General features: G+C 42.1%; 4 protein-coding genes across 4 annotated transcripts; all 4 read right to left on the minus strand.

The window, feature by feature from the left end:
• Positions 1-8,379: 8,379 nt before the first annotated feature.
• LOC136242693 (uncharacterized) lies at positions 8,380-10,365 on the minus strand. The gene has a single exon (XM_066034171.1). The coding sequence runs from the start codon at positions 10,363-10,365 to the stop codon at positions 8,380-8,382; it is 1,986 nt and encodes a 661-aa protein (XP_065890243.1).
• Positions 10,362-11,201, minus strand: LOC136242774 (uncharacterized). Its single transcript, XM_066034283.1, has one exon. The coding sequence runs from the start codon at positions 11,199-11,201 to the stop codon at positions 10,362-10,364; it is 840 nt and encodes a 279-aa protein (XP_065890355.1).
• A 141-nt stretch (positions 11,202-11,342) lies between these two features.
• LOC136242859 (uncharacterized) lies at positions 11,343-14,057 on the minus strand. The gene has a single exon (XM_066034388.1). It carries the CDS (start codon positions 14,055-14,057, stop codon positions 11,343-11,345), a length of 2,715 nt encoding a protein of 904 aa, XP_065890460.1.
• A 1,037-nt stretch (positions 14,058-15,094) lies between these two features.
• LOC136242954 (THAP domain-containing protein 2-like) lies at positions 15,095-15,601 on the minus strand. Its single transcript, XM_066034489.1, has one exon. It carries the CDS (start codon positions 15,599-15,601, stop codon positions 15,095-15,097), a length of 507 nt encoding a protein of 168 aa, XP_065890561.1.
• Between the last annotated feature and the right edge of the window lie 3,346 nt (positions 15,602-18,947).

Below are 18,947 nucleotides of genomic sequence, written 5' to 3' on the forward strand. Positions count from 1 at the left end.
ATATGTAACGCGCACGATAAAACTAAGATTTTCATGATGATCAGCGTGTGGACAAACCCCACAGCGATTTTCACCCTCATTGGAGCCCGGACGACGGAGCAATCCCAAGTTCAACATCTCGTATTTTGTGCCAGGGTTTTATTGGGGAATATACGGAGAATTTTTTTATTAAAAAATCTCGGATACTGGAATGCCTACTACAGGAAGAAGAGAAAGATGAAGAAGTTTTTAAATACTTTAACTAATTCTGATTTTATCAGTAAATGTACAAATCAAGACACACGGTAGTGTCTCGTGCGGCCCAAGAAGCCGGCGCGCCACACCGTGAGTATATTTACAGGAAGAAAGTAAACGTGATTTTCACACCTTTGTAGCTCCGTGATTCCTTATTTGATTGAAACCAAAGTTGCTACAGAAGTGCCGGCTAGGTAGGGAAGTTCATATTCCAAATTTGTAGAAAATCGCTCCAGCCATTTCCAAGATACGAGCGGCCAAAGTTTGGTTTATTTCTAAAAAAATATATTTAAAAAAGTTTATTTCTTGTTGATACCATCATAATAAATGAGACATGTATATACATTTACAAATTCAGTAACCCTCGGTCACATGCGACCACAAGGCTGGTGATCAAGTGATACCAACGTGGGCATGGCAAGGGAGAAAAGTAATTACAATTACAAACAAAAACAGCAATTACGAAACAAAACAAAAATATTAAATTACAAGTACATTATCACAACCACTCTCGGCAATCCCTTGCCATAAAAATCCTCTGGGATGCAGTCATACAAACCTTCGAGGCATCATCCAGCATCCATCGAACCAGTGACCTTGTGATATTGATGTCCTTATCAATAAAATGTAGTACATTGTAAGTGTTAGTGACTGAAAATTGCTGGAAGTGACCTAAAACGCTGATCTCAAGAGTCTCATAAAAGTTGGTAACATTTAACCGATCTAGCTCTGATAGAATTTGGTGGTATTCAGCCTTATTTTGTTTACGAGATCTAGCCTGCTCAAGATGGTGGGCACTGTCCAATGGACATGTCAGTTCAAATAAAAGTATACTAGACGTTTTTTTTCTTCTTCTTTTCGCACACTTTGCAAAATCTGCCATAAAACACGAATGCGTGCTCCAATCGGGCTGAACTTTGGCACACTTAAAGGGCTCATTACGGCGGATCTCAGTACCAACTTTGGTAGGAATCCGATGAACATTCACGGAGTTATGACCGATTATTTGCGTAAAATAAGATCGAAGGTCTGTCACGCCCACAGGGTAAACCGCTTGAAGGAATGAGCTGAAAATTGCTATGTAGATGGAGTAACTATCGTAAGAGTGCCTTTTTGTTGTTTGAAAGGAATCCAGTTAAAGGCCATCGAGATATGACACAAAATCCAACCTATGTCACAATTACGCGATCGATTTTTATGAATTAAAAAAAACGATTAAGTTTTTACGCCTACCAGGCAAACCGCTTAGAGCAGTGAGCTGAAAATCGGTGTGTAGCTGGAATAATTATAATAGAAAGTCCTTGCCGTAGTACAGAAGAATCGGATTACAAACCACTGAGTTATGATTCCAAAGCCAACTACGTGTAGCATATGCGAGATCGAGATACTCTAATAGAACAGTCACCCTAATAGAGCATTCAGCTACGTTTATAACTTACTCCATTATAGAATTATATGACATTGTAAGTTATTCTGTAGGGAGTTCAGCTACAAACAATTAATCTTATAGACACTTCAGCTACAAGCAAGTCACCCTGTAGAGAGCTCAGCTACAAATATGTTGATGTAGAGATTCAGAACATTAGGTATACCTGGAGACATGATTCAGTTTTACAGGTCCTTGTTCATGGGCTCCAACAGCATTTACCTGAAACATTCAAACTTTACGCTGACCTTCCTGGTTATCTAGCTAGTTCCAGCCCCCCTAGTACCATCCCAACCAATCTTTCCTCCACCCTCAGCAGGCCTGACTTGGTATTGGTTTCTAATGATTCCATTTGTTTGTTCGAATTGACAGTACCAACTAATACCCAGCAACATCTTCTTGCTGCTAGAGCTAGAAAGGAAGATCGATATAGCTCCTTGCAATATGACCTCCAGCTTTCTGGGTTAACTGTCAATCTTGTTCCAATTGAAATTGGTTGTTTAGGCCACTTTTTGCCAGAAACAATTGCTCAAATGGCTACTGCTTGTGAAGTGCCAAAGAAAACCATAAGATCCTTGTTTGAGCAGGCAGCTCGCATTGCTGTGTCCTGTTCTTACAGAATTTTTAATTCTAGAGCCTCCCCGGGCTGGGATCTTTTAGACCACCTTAGGTAAACTTTAAGTATTACATATATGTAGATATAGTTTTTTTTTGTTTTTTTTGTGTATTGTAATTTAATTTACCTTTAGTTAATGTAAGTCTTGCCAGGGCTCCTGTACTGATCCATCAGCACATGGTACCCCTGTGTCTAGGCCCCTGTATGCTTGTAATGTATATTTTGTCTTAATCATTAAGACGTTTATTCTCTCTCTAAGTCACACTGAAGAGAATTCAGCTATAAACAAGTCACCTTGTAGAGAGTTCAGCTACAACAAGTCTCTCTGTAGAGAATTCAGTTACAAACAAGTCACTGTGTAAAGAGTTCAGCTACAAAAAAAGCTACCCAGTAGAGAGTTCATCTAGATCAGCTACAAACAAGTTATATACTTTATGCAATGTTCAGCTACAAGTAAGTTATTCCGTAGAGAGTTCAGCTACAAACAAGTCACTCTGTAGTACAAACAAGTCACTGTGTAGCTGGAGAGTTCAGTAACCAATCAAAAAACCACTCTGTAAAGAGTTCAACTATACAAACATGTTATAACTCTATAGAGAGATCAGCTAGAAACAATTAGTAATCCAGTAGAGAGATCAGCTACAAGACATCACCTTATAGAGAGTTTTGTTACAAAGAAACAATCATGTAGAGAGTTCAGCTGCAAACATATCACCCTGTGGAGAGTGCAGCTATGAACAGATCATCCTGTAGAGAGTTCAGCTAGAAAAAATCATCCTGTAGAGAGATCAGCTAGAAGGATCACCTTGTAGAGAGTTCAACTACAAACAAATCACCCTGCAGATAGTTCATCTACAAACAAGTCACCCTATAGAGAGATCAGCTAGAAGAAGTTACCTTGTAGAGAGTTCAGCTACAATGAAACCATCATATAAAGAGTTCAGCTGCAAATAAATCACTCTATAGAAAGTTCAGCTACGAACAGATCACCCTGTAGAGAGATCAGCTAGAAGAAATCACCTTGTAGAGAGTTCAGCTACAAAGAAACCACCATGTAGAGAGTTCAGCTGCAAACAAATCACCTGTAGAGAGTTCAGCCAGTAACAAGTTCACCCTGTAGAAAGATCAGCTAGAAACAAGTCACCCTGTAGAGAGAGCAGCTACAAAGAAACCATCCTGTAGAGAGTTCAATTACAAACAGATAACCCTATAGAGAGTTCAGCTAGAAACAAGTCACCATGTAGAGAAATCAGCTAGATACAAGTCACCCTGTAAAGAGATCAGCTACAAAGAAACCATGCTGTAGAGAGTTCAATTGCAAACAGAAAACCCTATAGAGAGTTCAACTAGAAACAAGTCACCATGTAGAGAGATCAGCTAGAAACAAGTCATCCTGTAGAGAGATCAGCTAGAAACAAGTCACCCTGTAGAGAGATCAGCTACAAAGATACCATCCTGTAGAGAGTTCAATTACAAACAGATAACCCTATAGAGAGAAACAAGTCACCATGTAGAGAGATCAGCTAGAAACAAGTCATCCAGAGATCAGCTAGAAACAAGTCACCCTGTAGAGAGATCAGCTACAAAGAAACCATCCTGTAGAGAGTTCAGCTACAATCAAGTTACGCTATAGAGAGATCAGCTAGAAACAAATCATCTTGTAGAGAGTCCAGTTGCAAACAAATCACCCTGTAGAGAATTCAGCCACCTTGTAGAGAGTTCAGCTTGAACAAGTCACCTTGTAGAGAGTTCAGCTACAAAGAAATCACCATGTAGAGAGTTCAGCTACAAACAAATCACCGTGTAGAGAGTTCAACTAGAAACAAATCATCCTGTAGAGAGTTCAGCTAGAAACAAATCACCCTGAAAAAGGTTCAGCTAGAAACAATGAGAGTTTTAGCTACAATTCAGTTATGTAAGAAGTCACCTTATTAACTACAGTATGTGATAATCATCATTCAATGTTAAATATACAAATATTTCATCAGACAAAAGCTATACACACAATTACTGTACCTCCTTTCTTCCACAATTCCTTACAAGTTAAAAAGAAGCATCAAAGCCATATGGTCAGCTTTGTGGCTTGCAATGCAAAAAGAAGTGATATCTAAATCAAAACAGCCAAGCTGTAAAAAACGAGTGCAGCCCCCAAGGTGACTAGGAGGAGGCAACACAAATTCACCTGAATTGTCGTAATTAAAATTTTTGCCATTAACCTACCATCAGAGCCATTTCTTGGCCGCCACCTTGGATTTCACATCTTTTTTCACCTTGTGGGCCGCACTCTTTTTTTACAGCTTGGCTGTTTTGGTTTAGATTATATATACAATAATACATTTATTACATGTTAATTATTCCCTACAGATAACTTGTTTGCAACTCTCTACAGGGTAATTTGTTTGTAGCTGAACTCCCTACAAGGTAACTTCTTCTAGCTGATCTTTCTACAGGGCAATTTGTTTGTAGCTGAGTTCTCTACAGGGTGATTTGTTTGCAGCTGAACTCTCTACATGGTAGTTTCTTTGTAGCTGAACTCTCTGCAATGTGACTTCTTCTAGCTGAACTCTCTACAGGTGATTTGTTTGCAGCTGAACTCTCTACATGGTGGTTTCTTTGTAGCTGAACTCTCTACAAGGTGACTTCTTCTAGCTGATCTCTTTACAGGGTGATTTGTTTGTAGCTGAACTCTCTACAGGTGATTTGTTTGTAGCTGAACTCTCTACATGGTGGTTTCTTTGTAGCTGAATTCTCTAAAGGGTGATCTGTTCGTAGCTGAACTCTCTACAGGGTGATTTGTTTGCAGCTGAACTCTCTACATGATAGTTTCTTTGTAGCTGAACTCTCTACAAGGTGATTTCTTCTAGCTGATCTCTCTACAGGGTGACTTGTTTCTAGATGGACTCTCTACAGGGTGACTTAAGTGAATGTAGCTGAATTGTCTATCAGATTAACTGTTTGTAGCTGAATTCCGTACAGAATATCTTGCAATGTAATATAATTCTATAATGGTGTAAGTTATAAACGTAGCTGAATGCTCTATTAGGGTGACTGTTTTATTAGAATATTTCGATCTCGCATTTGCTACACGCAACACCTGTGAGTATATTGACAGGAAGAACAAAAATGCAATTTTCGCACCTCAGTAACTCTGTGCTGCCTTGATGAAACAAGAAGAGTTTTGCTGTGGACACGTCCGCCAACTTCAGTACCCAACATACCAAATTTGAGCGAAATTGCTTCAAGCGTTCCCGAGATATGTCACTTCAAAAAGTGGCTTAGTTTCTTTGTTTTTTCTTCTTATTTTTCTTCCTCTTTTTGCATACTTACAAAAACTGCTATAAAACGCGAACGCTATAGAGCTTATGCAGGGGGCGTGGTAATTATCTCTAAGCGCCCAGCTCTTACACTCGTTAGCACCGTTCCGCCATTTGTAGGGTAGAAACGTTGCTTAGTGAAACTGCCCATGGATAGTGCACAACGCGTAAAAAAGGCGTTTTCTTATTCACAGTATTATTTAGAACAGTCAGGAGACACCAAGGATCGATATCTCGATAAATTGAAGTTGATTTGTTGCGAGGAAGATCCCTATTGCCGACTGGAGAAGCCTTCATCATTTTCAGAACATGCTATTGAGTGGAATGAATGGCCAGATGTGATGTACGGAGATGTATATAACTACCTAATACTGACACCTAGTCTTTACACACATAAACAACTTAAAACTTACAAAAGTCTGGAGGTTTTCAATCAAGTTGTGAATGGATGGGTGAGTGACGTTATTTGCAGTGTCAGTCGATCCAGTAGTACCAAGCTTTACTTGTTTACAGCACTTGTTAAACATTCACAAAGCCTTTCATTACCCTCACTGAAGGTATGGGTTTCAGTTAAACAGAGTGGAGAAGTGTTGTGTGCTCACTGTACATGTATGGCTGGTGCTGGAGAGGCTTGTTCACACATTGCTTCTGTGTTGTTCATGTTGGAGTTAAATACTCAGATGAAGCAGCAGTTTTCGTGCACATCATTGCCGTGTTCATGGCTACCAAGCACTTTTCGAAGTGTCCCATTTTCTGAAATTGGTAAAATAGACTTCACTACACCAAAGCATAAGCGCAAACAAACTGTCACTGAAGGATGTGGAGACCCATCTACGAAAAGCAAAAAGTTTTCTATTCCTAAGTCTACTGATTCTGATTTAGCCACTTTTCATAATGAGATGTCTCAAGGGCTGGGGAAACCAGTTGTGCTGTCATTGATGGCTGAGTATAATGATTCTTATGTTCCAGAAACAGAATCTGGGGTTTTACCCAAACCTTTAACAGAGCTGCATGATCCGACGGCAATGGAGATGGCATATAATGATCTTTTGACCAAATGTGAAGATATTTACGAGACTGTGTCTTTCACATTTAATCAAGCTGTCATGGTGGAGGAGCGCACAAGAGAACAAAGTAAATGTCGAGCTTGGTTTGAGCAACGTGCGGGTAGGATAACAGCTTCTAAGTTGCGTGAAGCTTTGCATACTAACCATTTTCAACCATCTGTTTCCCTGATCAAGGCTATATGCTATCCTGAGCAGTGTAAATTTACTTCTTCTGCATGCCAGTATGGGTGCAAGCATGAAGATATTGCCAGGGTAGCATATACAGAAAAAATGCAAGCTTGTCATGAGAATTTTATGGTAATACAATGTGGCCTTATTTTGGATCCTGAATTTCCATTCTTGGGTGCCACACCAGACGGCCTTGTCTACTGTAAGTGTTGTGAGAGTCGTGTTTTAGAAATCAAGTGTCCTTTCTCCTGTAAGAATAAAGCATTTTCAGAAGCCATTCTTGATAATTCTTCCTTCTTTTTAGAAGACGACAATGGCAGACTCGCACTTAAGGAAGATCATATTTATTATTATCAAATCCAACTGCAGGTGAAGCTATGCCACATGCAACATTGTGATTTTGTAGCTTGGAGGGAAGGTGAAATATTTCACCAGATGGTAGAGCTGGATTCTGATTTCATTGACTCGGCTATACATGACGTTGAACCATTCATTAAATTGGCCATATTACCTGAACTAGTAGGAAAGTGGTTCAGCAAGCAACCAATAATGCCACTGCAGTCATCAAGCAGTACAGCTGCTAGTGGTGGTGCAAGCTCCAGTACTAGCATGTCTGTTGATGCAAGTGTAAACCAGGTGGATTCCACAGACTCTCACATTACTAAGGTGGATGCTACTGCAGGCTCGAGGAGCAATGATGTCCATAATTCAAGTTCTTCAGATGAACAGGAAGGATACTGCTATTGCGGTAAAGGAGAAGACTATGATAACATGATTTGCTGTGATAACAAGGATTGTTTGATAGGATGGTTTCATTTTTCATGTTTAAAAATGACCAAAAAAGATGTTCCGAAAGGGAAATATTTTTGTCCAGACTGCCACAATCAGAGGAGTTCTAAGAGATCAAAGAAGGCAATGAAACATCATTAATATACTCTACTGTACATGCACTTTCATATCCTAAATGTAAATAAAATGAATGTTACGTAAATATCAACAATATTATTTATTACAATGACAGGTACAACTTAGTAAATAATTAAAATGGTACTACAGAGTCACAACAGTTACGTAGCGCACAACATATTACAACTATTTTATCAACAGGACACACACCCTCTTCGTCACCTTTGAGCATGTTAATAGACAGAGTTGATTGTAATATGGAATATTTTTGCCTTACTAGCCCAATAACTCTTTCAACATGAATTCTAACATGAGAAAGCTGGCGAGCAGTGTCAACTTCTAGCTTACTTAACTACTTTTTCCCTCTTGTAAAGGGAGGTACCTTGACTTCTGCACAATACATTCCTGCAGCTTTTTCTATTGTGAAGCCACGATCTGCTAAGATGACATCTCCAGGTAACAGTAATGACGGAAGGAGTGATAGTATAGGATGTAGTTCGGTAACTAGATGAGCGTCCTCTTCGTGATGGACACGGATACAACTACTCACGCTGCCACTATTATTCTATCACGTGTTAAGCTCTAAATACAGTGCAGCATTACAACATTATTGTGTGCGCATGCGAGTGTGTGTATATAGTTATCAGTTCAGTCGCAATCTCCGACATCCTCCGGGGGGGCACGGATGCACTTCGCCCAATCCCTTATCTGCTTCCGGGCCTGTTCTGCAGCTCTCCGTTTCGGACGATTGTCAATGTGTGGGCCACTTGGATTAGTTATAGGTCCTTCCTGGTTATCTGGTTCATTAACGACTTGACTTCGCATATTTGTTGCATCACTTGTTACTTCCAGTGGATATAACTTCAAGACAGGTCTGTTGGTAACGCCGTTCTTTGTACGAATGTTTGCTGAGCGGACCAATCCATCATTACCTGCCACTAAGCTTTCAACTACAGCTAGCTTCCAGTTAATGCGTACACAGTCGTCATGTACCAACACTATGTCGCCAACCTTGATTTGTTGGCCACCTCTTCCTGAAGGACGATAAAATTCTCTCAACGAAGTCAAGTATTCATTTCTCCATCTGCTGGTAAAGTGTTCTAGCAGGATTGACTGCTTCTTGGCGTTTCTCCTCAGTTGATCTGCGTCCAGGTAACTGGGGTCTGATATATCTTCAATGGTGGCTTGTTCATGAGGCAGTTTAGTCAGCCGTCGTCCATGTAAGAGATGTGCCGGTGTAAGTGGCTCTAGGTCTGATATGTCATCGGAAATGTAGGTTAGAGGGCGATCATTCAGGATGGCTTCAACTTCTGCTGTGATTGTTTGGAGTGTCACAAGATTAACATGGGCCCTTCCTAGCGTCTTCTTCACCGCCATCTTGGTGAGGCCAATAAGCCGTTCCCAATAACCTCCAAACCATGGTGCTCTCTTTGGTATAAATTTCCACACTGTACCTTCCCGGCCCAATGTAGTGGCAATTTCCTCTGATGTCAGAAGCTTGGAGAGTTCTTCTGCAGCTGAAGAGTATGTGGTTGCATTGTCTGACATCATGATAACTGGCAATGATCTCCTGGCAACGAAGCGACGAAAGGCAAGCAAGAAAGTTGTAGTGGAGAGGTCTGTAACTACTTCCAGGTGTATTGCCCTAGAGGTGGCGCAAGTAAATAGGCAGATGTAGACTTTGTTTTCCTCATTGTTCTGTTGTTTGACGTACAGAGCTCCTGTAAAGTCTACGCCAGTGATGGAAAATGGTGGTACATCCTGCACTCTGACCTTCGGAAGTGGTGCTGATTCAGGGGCTGCATATGGTCTTCCTCCATGTCGTCTACATATTGTGCATTGTCGTAAAAGTTTCTTGACATACTGACGCCCTGAAGGTATCCAGTATGATTGTAGGATGGCTGTCAGGGTAGATCCAACACCTGCATGGGAAAGAAAGACATGCGTGTGGTAAACAATAAGTGCGGTTAGGTGGTTATTCTGAGGCAACAGGTATGGGAACCTGGCCAGCTCACTGAGAGGAGCATTGTGTATCCGTCCCCCACACCGCAAGAGGCCCCTGTCATCCATAAACAACCGAAGTTGCCTGACAAGAGGTGGCTTCTTCACTTCAGGACGGATGCACTTGGATTTGGCACTAGCCATCTCCAATGGGTATCTAAGCTCTTGGCAAGCTTGGATCCATCTAGTTTGTGCAGAGTTGAGCTCTTTGGCAGTTAGGGGGCCATGCAGCTTGGGCCGTGATCTGCACAGGTTGTTTACGAATCTGTATACGTACGCTGTGACAGCCCAAAGCTTGTGTAGTGAGCTGTGGTTGTTCAGTTGGATGATCTTGTGAAGACCAACATCGGGATTGGTAGGTGGCTGAGGTGTGAATTCCTCCGCAATAGCTGCGGCTGCATGCAAGTGAATCTGTGGCTCCGGCTGCCATGTTGGCCAAGCGTGAGGTGTAGTCAACCACGGTAGGCCCTTCCACCACAGATTACCTTGTGAGTTAAGGAGCTCGAAACTTATGCCACGCGTCAGCAGGTCAGCAGGGTTATGTGCAGTGGGGCAGAAATTCCAAGTTGCATTTGGGAAGGCTGTTCTGATCTCTACCACTCGGTGTTGAACAAATTGTGGCAACTGTTTCATGCTTGCCAGCCAGTGCAGCACAATCTGGCTATCCCCCAGAAATGGGTGGGAGTATCCTGTAGTTGCAGAGCATCTTGAATGAATGTTGCAACTCTTGAGGCAATAACAGCAGCCATCAATTCAAGCTTTGGTAGAGTCAGACTCTTCAGTGGAGCAACACGGTTCTTGGCCATCACAAATGTTACAATGTCATCACTCACAAGGAAGGCTACTGCTCCGTATGCCTTCGTGCTGGCATCTGCAAACACGTGTAGTGTGATATCGGGTCTGTGGAAGACCTTCTTGAGGTAGCATCGGTCGATGGTTAACTCAGACAGCCTCTGAATATCACTGATGATGATATTCCACTCGTCTCTGATGTTGGCATCCAATGGTTCATCCCATTCCACCCGTAATTGCCAGAGCTTCTGCATAAAGAGTTTGGCACGCACAGACACTGGGCTAGTAATGCCCAGGGGGTCAAATAACTTGGATGTATCCTTCAATACTTCACGTTTGGCGGTCAATGTGATTGGGTGGCGTAATCCCTTCAGTGAGAGTGATAACTTGTCTGTTGACGTGTCCCATCGAATTCCAAGGACATTGATGGGGTTGGAGCTGTCAAATGTTCCATCTTGTTGTGACAGTTCCACCAGTTGTTTACTGTTCGATGCCCAGGCCCTCAGATTGAACTTGGCTTCAGACAGCATGGATCTCGCCTGTCGGTAGAAACGTACAGCTTCCTTCTCAGTATTGCACCCTGTAACCACATTATCAACATACAGGTTACACCGTATGTTGTGAGAAATGAGAGTATCATGTTGCAACAAGTGACGGTTAAGGGTGGCAAACAACATAAAGGGGGAACTTACAGATCCAAACAGCACTGTCCGAAATCGGTAGACCGTGAATTCACTGTTAGGATTGCTGGGATCTGAGAGCCAAAGAAACCTTGTGAAGTTGCGATCTTTCTCCCGCAGAGCTATGTGAAGGAAAGCCTACTCTATATCAGTTGAGATACCATAGAGGTGAGAGCGGAAGCGGAGAATGATTGATGTTAAGTCATTGAGAAATGGAGGACCTGTGAGGAGGCAGTCATTCAGGCTACGGTACTCGCGTGACTGGCGGCAGCTACAGTCATACACTATCCTTATAGAAGTAGTGGCTGAGTCCTTGCTCACTGGGTGGTGAGGGATGTAGTGGGACAGAGTACTCTTGTCAGACTCTGGAACAAGCTCAATGAAGCCTCTGCTTAACTGCTCCTTAAGGATTGCATCGTATGTTTGTAGCAAACCGGGGGACTTAGCAAGTCTACGAGCTAAGGATCTAGTACGCCTCTGGCACACTTCAAGATTGTCTGGAAGTGGGAGATGTTCCTCTCTCCAAGGGAAGCCTGCACAATAGGTTCCATCATTCAACCTTGAGATGTGAGAGGCAGAGTATGAAGTTAGAAATTGAGCATCTGATTTGTCTGGTTCTGTTGGTGTGATTGCTGTGTCTTCTACCTGCCAGAATCTTTGCAAGTCACACTCCTCCTGATGATGTGCTGTAATGACATGAAGGGAATTAACGCTAGTGCTAGGTGGTCGGGGTAGTAGAGCAGGTCCGGAAAGCAAGTATCCAAGCTTCGAGCTCATGGCAGTTGGACCAGCTCCTCTAACAATGTGGTCCCCAACCAGGTCCCAGTAGTGGTCTGCTCCTATGAGCAATGAGATGTCGAAGTTCTCAGCTGCCGTGACTGGGTGGGCCAGTGGTAGTCCCTTAAGATGAGGTAGCCGTAGGACATCTGTATGCAGGGGATTGGAAATAGGTGTGGCTATAGTAGGCACTACCAGTGCTGAAAGTGGTACCATTTCCCCAGTGGGTGTTCTAATTCTGATTGACACTGTGTTCATTTGCTTGTGCAGTGGTTTGTTAGTACCAAACGATGACAGACTGATGTTTTCAAATCTGTATGGTGTTAACTCTAAGTCATTTGCAAGCTTCTCTGTGAGGAAGGATCGCTGCGATCCTTCATCAAATAGGATATTAGCTTCAGCCTGCAGGTTGGTGCCGACAACAATGGCAATAGCGGTCTTTAGCAGACAGGTAGTGTGTTTGGCAAGCTGGCGTGGTGCTAGTGTGGTGAAGGTCGCGGTGTTAGTAGTAGCAGTTGATGGTGGAGTTACTTCACTGGAGGTGGTGTTACTGGGAATGGTGGGAATGGTGTCACTAGTGGTCTGTTTGGCTGGATCGTTGCAGATGCTAGTATGATGTTTGTTGCCACATTTGCGACACCGGTTCTTGGAATTACATTGGGATATGTGATGATGGGCAAGGCAGTTGAAACACAGGCGTTGTTGCTTAATGATCTCTACGCGAGATGTGGCGTCTTTGTGTACTTCACAATTAAGTGCAGTGTGGTTTCCTTTGCAGAACACACAACTTAGCTTACTGTTGATCTCTCTCTTTCCATGCGGTTTGCGGTGCAGCAATGTGTGGAAGGAGGCAGTAGGACTGCCTTGTTGACTAGCGGATATTTGTTGGCCTGTCTCAAATATCCTTATCTCATTACAGATAGCAGTCTGTATTTCTAGCACGGTCCACTCTGCACTGGTATGGCCTCTGGCCATGTTTCTCCTGGTTTCTTCAGGCAGCTTGGTTAGTATCATTGGGGCCAACAATGTGTCCAGAGATTCTGGTGACTTGCCTAGAGATTCCAGACAATGGACATGGGTTTCCACGGTGTCATGAAAAAATCTCAGACTAGCCAGCTTGTTGGATGGCTTCGGGAGATCCAGCAGGGCTTGAATGTGTGCGGAAATGATCTTCTGTGACTGCCCATAATGCTCTTTTAATAGAGTCACCGAGTGATTATAATTCAGATTTGTGAGGGGAAGTCCAGTGATCACTCTTGATGCCTCACCTCTCAGCTGGGCTCGCAAGTAGCTGAGTTTCTGAACGCCACTGAGGGACGGGTTAGTGTCAATGGCAGCTGTAAAACAGTCCCAGAAAGGCTGCCAATCAAGTGGTTCTCCACTGAAGACTGGGATCTCCAGCTTGAAGAGGCGGGCGCCAAAGTGATATGTAGGAGGGATATCACTACCTGTAGTGGACTTGTGTGTATGAGCCATGTGTGCTGAGGTGTTAGCATGGGCCACGTGTGCTGAGGTGTTAGCATGGGCCATGTGTGATGTGGAGTGTGCGTGAGTATTACTTGAATCAGCCGCAGGCTGATGTGAACTATTGCTACTATTATTGGTACTCACGTGATCCACCTGTTTAATGTTTGACTGCTGTTTTGTTGGAGTCTCTTCTTTTCCACTCTGAGGCTCCCGTGGCTGGGGCAGAGGGTTTGTCTGCTCAGTGGGTGCTGTTCGTTCAGCTACGTCTGCCTTCGAGAGTGTCTGCAGGGTGTGCTGGATCAGTGCCATCTTCTCCGACAAGGTGGTTTGCAGGTCGGCTGCTTCGAACACTGCTGTTTCGATTTTCTCTTCATCCTCCGTATTATCGATGATCTTATCGTCCAATTCTTCGAATACGCGGGCTTTGAGGCGAAGCTGCTTCAGGTTTTCTGCCAGAAGGACGGAATCGGATATAACTGCCGTGGCGTCTGTTTCTTCTTCGTTGGCGGTTGAGAGCTTGGCCAAAATATCGTCTGCACTGGCGAGTATCTTGGCTAAATGGCACTTATGGCCGCGGCGTGAACTAATCAACTTCTTTAGGTCGCTCATCCAGATGCTCAGGTCACAGTACCAGAAATGACGGAAGGAGTGATAGTATAGGATGTAGTTCGGTAACTAGATGAGCGTCCTCTTCGTGATGGACACGGATACAACTACTCACGCTGCCACTATTATTCTATCACGTGTTAAGCTCTAAATACAGTGCAGCATTACAACATTATTGTGTGCGCATGCGAGTGTGTGTATATAGTTATCAGTTCAGTCGCAATCTCCGACAAGTTTTGAGAGGAGACCACAGTTCTCAGTTAAATGTACATCAGATACCCTTCCGCCCCAGCCTTTAGATATAAACGATACTGACCCCTGAGGAGTGATGCCTATTAAGAATTTGCATGTGTTGTGCTTCTTATAGTTTGACCATGTTTGAGCCCTTGCCATCAGTGAAGTTGGCCTGTCTATGAACACTTCAAAACAGTCTATAACAATCGCACATTTCCAAAAATTTTTCCTGAAACATGTTGGCATTGTCTTCCATAACTGATCCTACTCTGGCCAATAAATCAACGGTGATAACTTTACATGAAGTACATCTAGCCACTTGGTAATGCATCGGGAAATCGTAGATTGGTTTACACCAAAGCGATATGCCAAATCTTGATCAGGAATATTAAGTCGTAGCTTAATCAAAGTAATCAAGAGCTGATCAAACATGGGACAGCCAGAAAAATGACATTCAGGTAGACCCTTTATCACCAAATTGTATATGGCTAGCAAAACTGCAAACGATGGTAGGCCTGTATAAAACTTCACTTGCTTATCATTCTCTTCTAAGCTCTGTCGACTTACTATCCTTGTCAGCAACTCATCAACCTTTGTATTCAGTTTAGCTTCTCTTGTTCTTAGCTGTTCAAGCTCTTCTACAGCTTGGTTGTATTTCAGGAGTAGGTCATCATATTTCTTGAGTAGTTCATCATACTCTAGTCGTGTCTCTTCAGCTTGTTGCAATCTGTTCATTTCATCCAACCTCTTTTGTTTGGCATCTTCAATCTCCTTTCTTTGTTCAGCTTCTCTCCTTTCTTCTTCTCTCAACAATCTCTCCCTCTCATCTTCTTCACGTCTTTCCTCTCCTCCTCTAAGCTTTGCTGCTCCTCTATTTCTTTCAGCCTCCGTTCTTCTTCCAATTTTCTTGCTTCTTCTTGCCTTTTGCTAGACTCAGCAAGCTCTTGCATTCTGGTTTCCTTTGCCTTTTTCTTTTGCTGATCAGTGATCTCGGTCTGCTCTATCCTCCGTTTTCTGGAAGCTGTTCTTCGAAAATCCGCGACCTGAGCTTCCATCTTTCGTTTCATAGGACTGTCAACGCGTTGAAAGATTGTAGGGGTGTAGTTCGGTGCAAACTGGTTGTTACTCTTTTGTCCATCAATGAAATGTTCACTACATATTACCGTGTGCTCGGTTGGGTACCAGTTCTTCCTGTTTACAGCAGCAATCCATTTATTTCTTCGATCTAGATCCGCTGGGAAAATATAAAAACTTAATCCACTCCCTCTTACACACAAATTGGAACAATTCACAGCACAACACTCCTTTGGCATCTTGTACCTGTATACCCTACAAATGGCGGACTGGTCCTAACGCGTGTCTTAAATTGGTAAGAGCTAGGCGCTTAGAAATAATTACCACGCCCCCTGCATAAGCTCTATATCCGATTGCCTTGATATTTGCCACAGAAGGAAGATATAACGGTGCATCTCGGTACCAACTTTGGCTGAAATACAATAAAAAGGCAGAGTTATTAGCGATTATTCACGAAAAATAACACCAATGTGTTGTCACGCCTACAGGGTAAACCGAAGCTGAAAATCGGTGGGTGAATAGGTTATTATTATTATTATTATTATTATTGGTAATACTGTGCAGACCTCTTAGAGTATAGTGCACAGGTCACAACATACATACAAGTATACAAATTAAATAATTGCTAGTTTTTGTTTGAACTGATCAATATCATTGGAGTCAATCACATTTTGGGGTAGATCATTCCAGATTTTGATTGCCGAAGGGAAAAAGGAGTACATATAAGAATCAATCCGTGTCATTGGTTGCATAAATCTCATATTATGACCTCTGGTACTATGTACAGTGGATATGGATGTCAGAAACGGATTTACTGGGATGTCAACAAGGTGGTTAATTATTTTAAACATCATTATGGCTTTCAGTTCATCTCTGCATCGTGCAAGTGTAGGCCAATTAAGGTCTGTAAGCATTTGCGTGACACTAGCGTAACGGGAGTAGTTGCTGGTCTTAACTATATTGAACCTCAAACCTTTTGTGGATTAAAAGAAATCGAGCTAAAAACCAGGAAGATACAACGAAGAAACCAACAGTGTGTAATAATTATGCAATCGAGATTAGCTAATAAAAAACTTCTACTTATCACGCCTACCAGAAAAACCGCTTGGGGTAATGCTTTGAAAATCGCTGTACAGATGGAGTAATCATCTTAGAAAGGCTCTTCAATGATGTAAAAGAATCAGACTTAAAGCCACGGAGTTATAACACGAAATCCAACTTGGTGTAGCAAGTGCAAGATCGAAATACTCTAATAGAGCAGTCATAATAATAGAGCAGTCACCCTGAAGAGAATTCAAGAGATCAGCTAGAAACAAATAATCTGTATAGAGATCAGCTACAAACAAATCACCCTGTAAAGAGCTCAGTAACAAACAATTCACTCTGTAGATAGATCAGTTAAAAGAAGTTACCTTGTAGGGAGTTCAACTACAGAAAGAGATAGTTCAGCTAGAAGAAGTCACCTTGTAGAGAGTTCAGCTACAAAGAAACCACCAGGTAGAGAGTTCAGCTACAAACAAGTCACCCTGTAGAGAGAGAAGCTAGAAGAAGATACCTTGTAGAGAGTTCAGCTACAAAGAAACCATCATGTAGAGAGTTCAGCTGCAAACAAATCACCTGTACAGAGTTCAGCTGCAAACAAATCACCCTGTAGAGAGATCAGCTAGAAGAAGTTACCTTGTAGAGAGTTCAGTTACAAAGAAACCACCATGTAGAGAATTCAGCTACAAACAAGTGACCCTGTAGAGACATTACCTAGAAGAAATTACTTGTAGAGAGTCCAGCTACAAAGAAACCGTCATGTAGAGAGTTCAACTACAAACAAGTTACCCTGTAGAGACATCAGCTAGAAGAAGCTATCTTGTAGAAATTTCAGCTACAAAGAAACCATCATGTAGAGAGTTCAGCTGCAAACAATTCACCTGTAGAGAGTTCAGCTACAAACAAATCACCCTGTAGAGAAATCAGCTAGACGAAGTTATCATGTAGAGAGTTCAGCTACAAACAATTTGCCCTGTAAAGAGATCAGCTAGAAGCTGTTACCTTGTAGGGAGTTCAGTTACAAAGTAACCACCATGTAGAGAGTTCAGCTACAAACTAGTAACCCTGTAGAGACATCAGCTAGAAGAAATTACCTTGTAGAGAGTTCAGCTACAAAGAAACCATCGTGTAGAGAGTTCAGCTGCAAACAAATCACCTGTACAGAGTTCAGTTGCAAACAAATCACCCTGTAGAAAGATCAGCTAGAAGAAGTTACCATGTAGAGAGTTCAACTACAAACAATTCACCCTGTACAAAGATCAGCTAGAAGAAGTTACCTTGTAGAGAGTTCAGTTACAAAGAAACCACCATGTAGAGAATTCAGCTACAAACAAGTGACCATATAGAGACATTACCTAGAAGAAATTACCTTGTAGAGAGTTCAGCTACAAACAATTCACCCTGTACAGAGATCAGCTAGAAGCTGTTACCTTGTAGGGAGCTCAGTTACAAAGTAACCACCATGTAGAGAGTTCAGCTACAAACTAGTAACCCTGTAGAGATATCAGCTAGAAGAAATTACCTTGTAGAGAGTTTAGTTACAAAGAAACCACCATGTAGATAGTTCAGCTACAAACTAGTGACCCTGTAGAGACATGCATCAGCTAGAAGAAATTACCTTATAGAGAGTTCAGCTACAAAGAAACCATCATGTAGAGAGTTCGACTACAAACAAGTGACCCGGTAGAGACATCAGCTAGAAGAAGTTACCTTGTAGAGAGGTCAGCTACAAAGTTCAGCTGCAAACAAATCACCTGTAGAGAGTTCAGCTACAAACAAATCACCCGTAGAGAGATCAGCTAGAAGTTACCATGTAGGGAGTTCAGCTACAAACAATTCACTCTGTAGAGAGAGCAGCCAGAAGAAGTTACCTTGTAGAGAGTTCAACTACAAACAAAGCACCCTGTAGAGAGATCAGCTAGAAGAAATTACCTTGTTGATAGTTCAGCTACAAACAATTCAACCTGTAGAGAGATCAGCTAGAAGAAGTCACCTTGTAGAGTGTTTAGTTACGAATAAACCGCCATGTGGAGAGTTCTGTAATAAATATATGTATATATATAATCTAATCCAAAACAGCCAAGCTGTAAAAAAAGAGTGCAGCCCTCAGAAAGGCTATGGTGAAAAAAGATGTGAAATCTAAGGTGGCGGTCAAGAAATAGCTTTGATGGTAGGTTAATGGTAAAAATTTTAATAACGACAATTCAGGTGAATTTGGTGCCGCTTGGTCTTGGCACAAAATTCACCTGAATTGTCATTATTAAAATTTTTACCATTAACCTACCATCACAGCCATTTCTTGACCGCCACCTTGGATTTCACATCTTTTTTCACCATAGCCTTTCTGAGGGCCGCACTCTTTTTTTACAGTTTGGCTGTTTTGGATTAGATTTCACATCTTTTTGTATTTGTATACCCCAAAGCCGGCCTATGGCCGGCTTTGGGGCTTTTTGAACCTATCTTTTTTCTTTACCACAGGAAGAAGAGAAAGATGAAGAAGTTTTTAAATACTTTAACTAATTCTGATTTTATCAGTAAATGTTC

This window comes from Dysidea avara, chromosome 1 (genome assembly GCF_963678975.1).
Source record: "Dysidea avara chromosome 1, odDysAvar1.4, whole genome shotgun sequence".
In the NCBI taxonomy this organism is placed as follows: Eukaryota; Metazoa; Porifera; class Demospongiae; order Dictyoceratida; family Dysideidae; genus Dysidea; species Dysidea avara.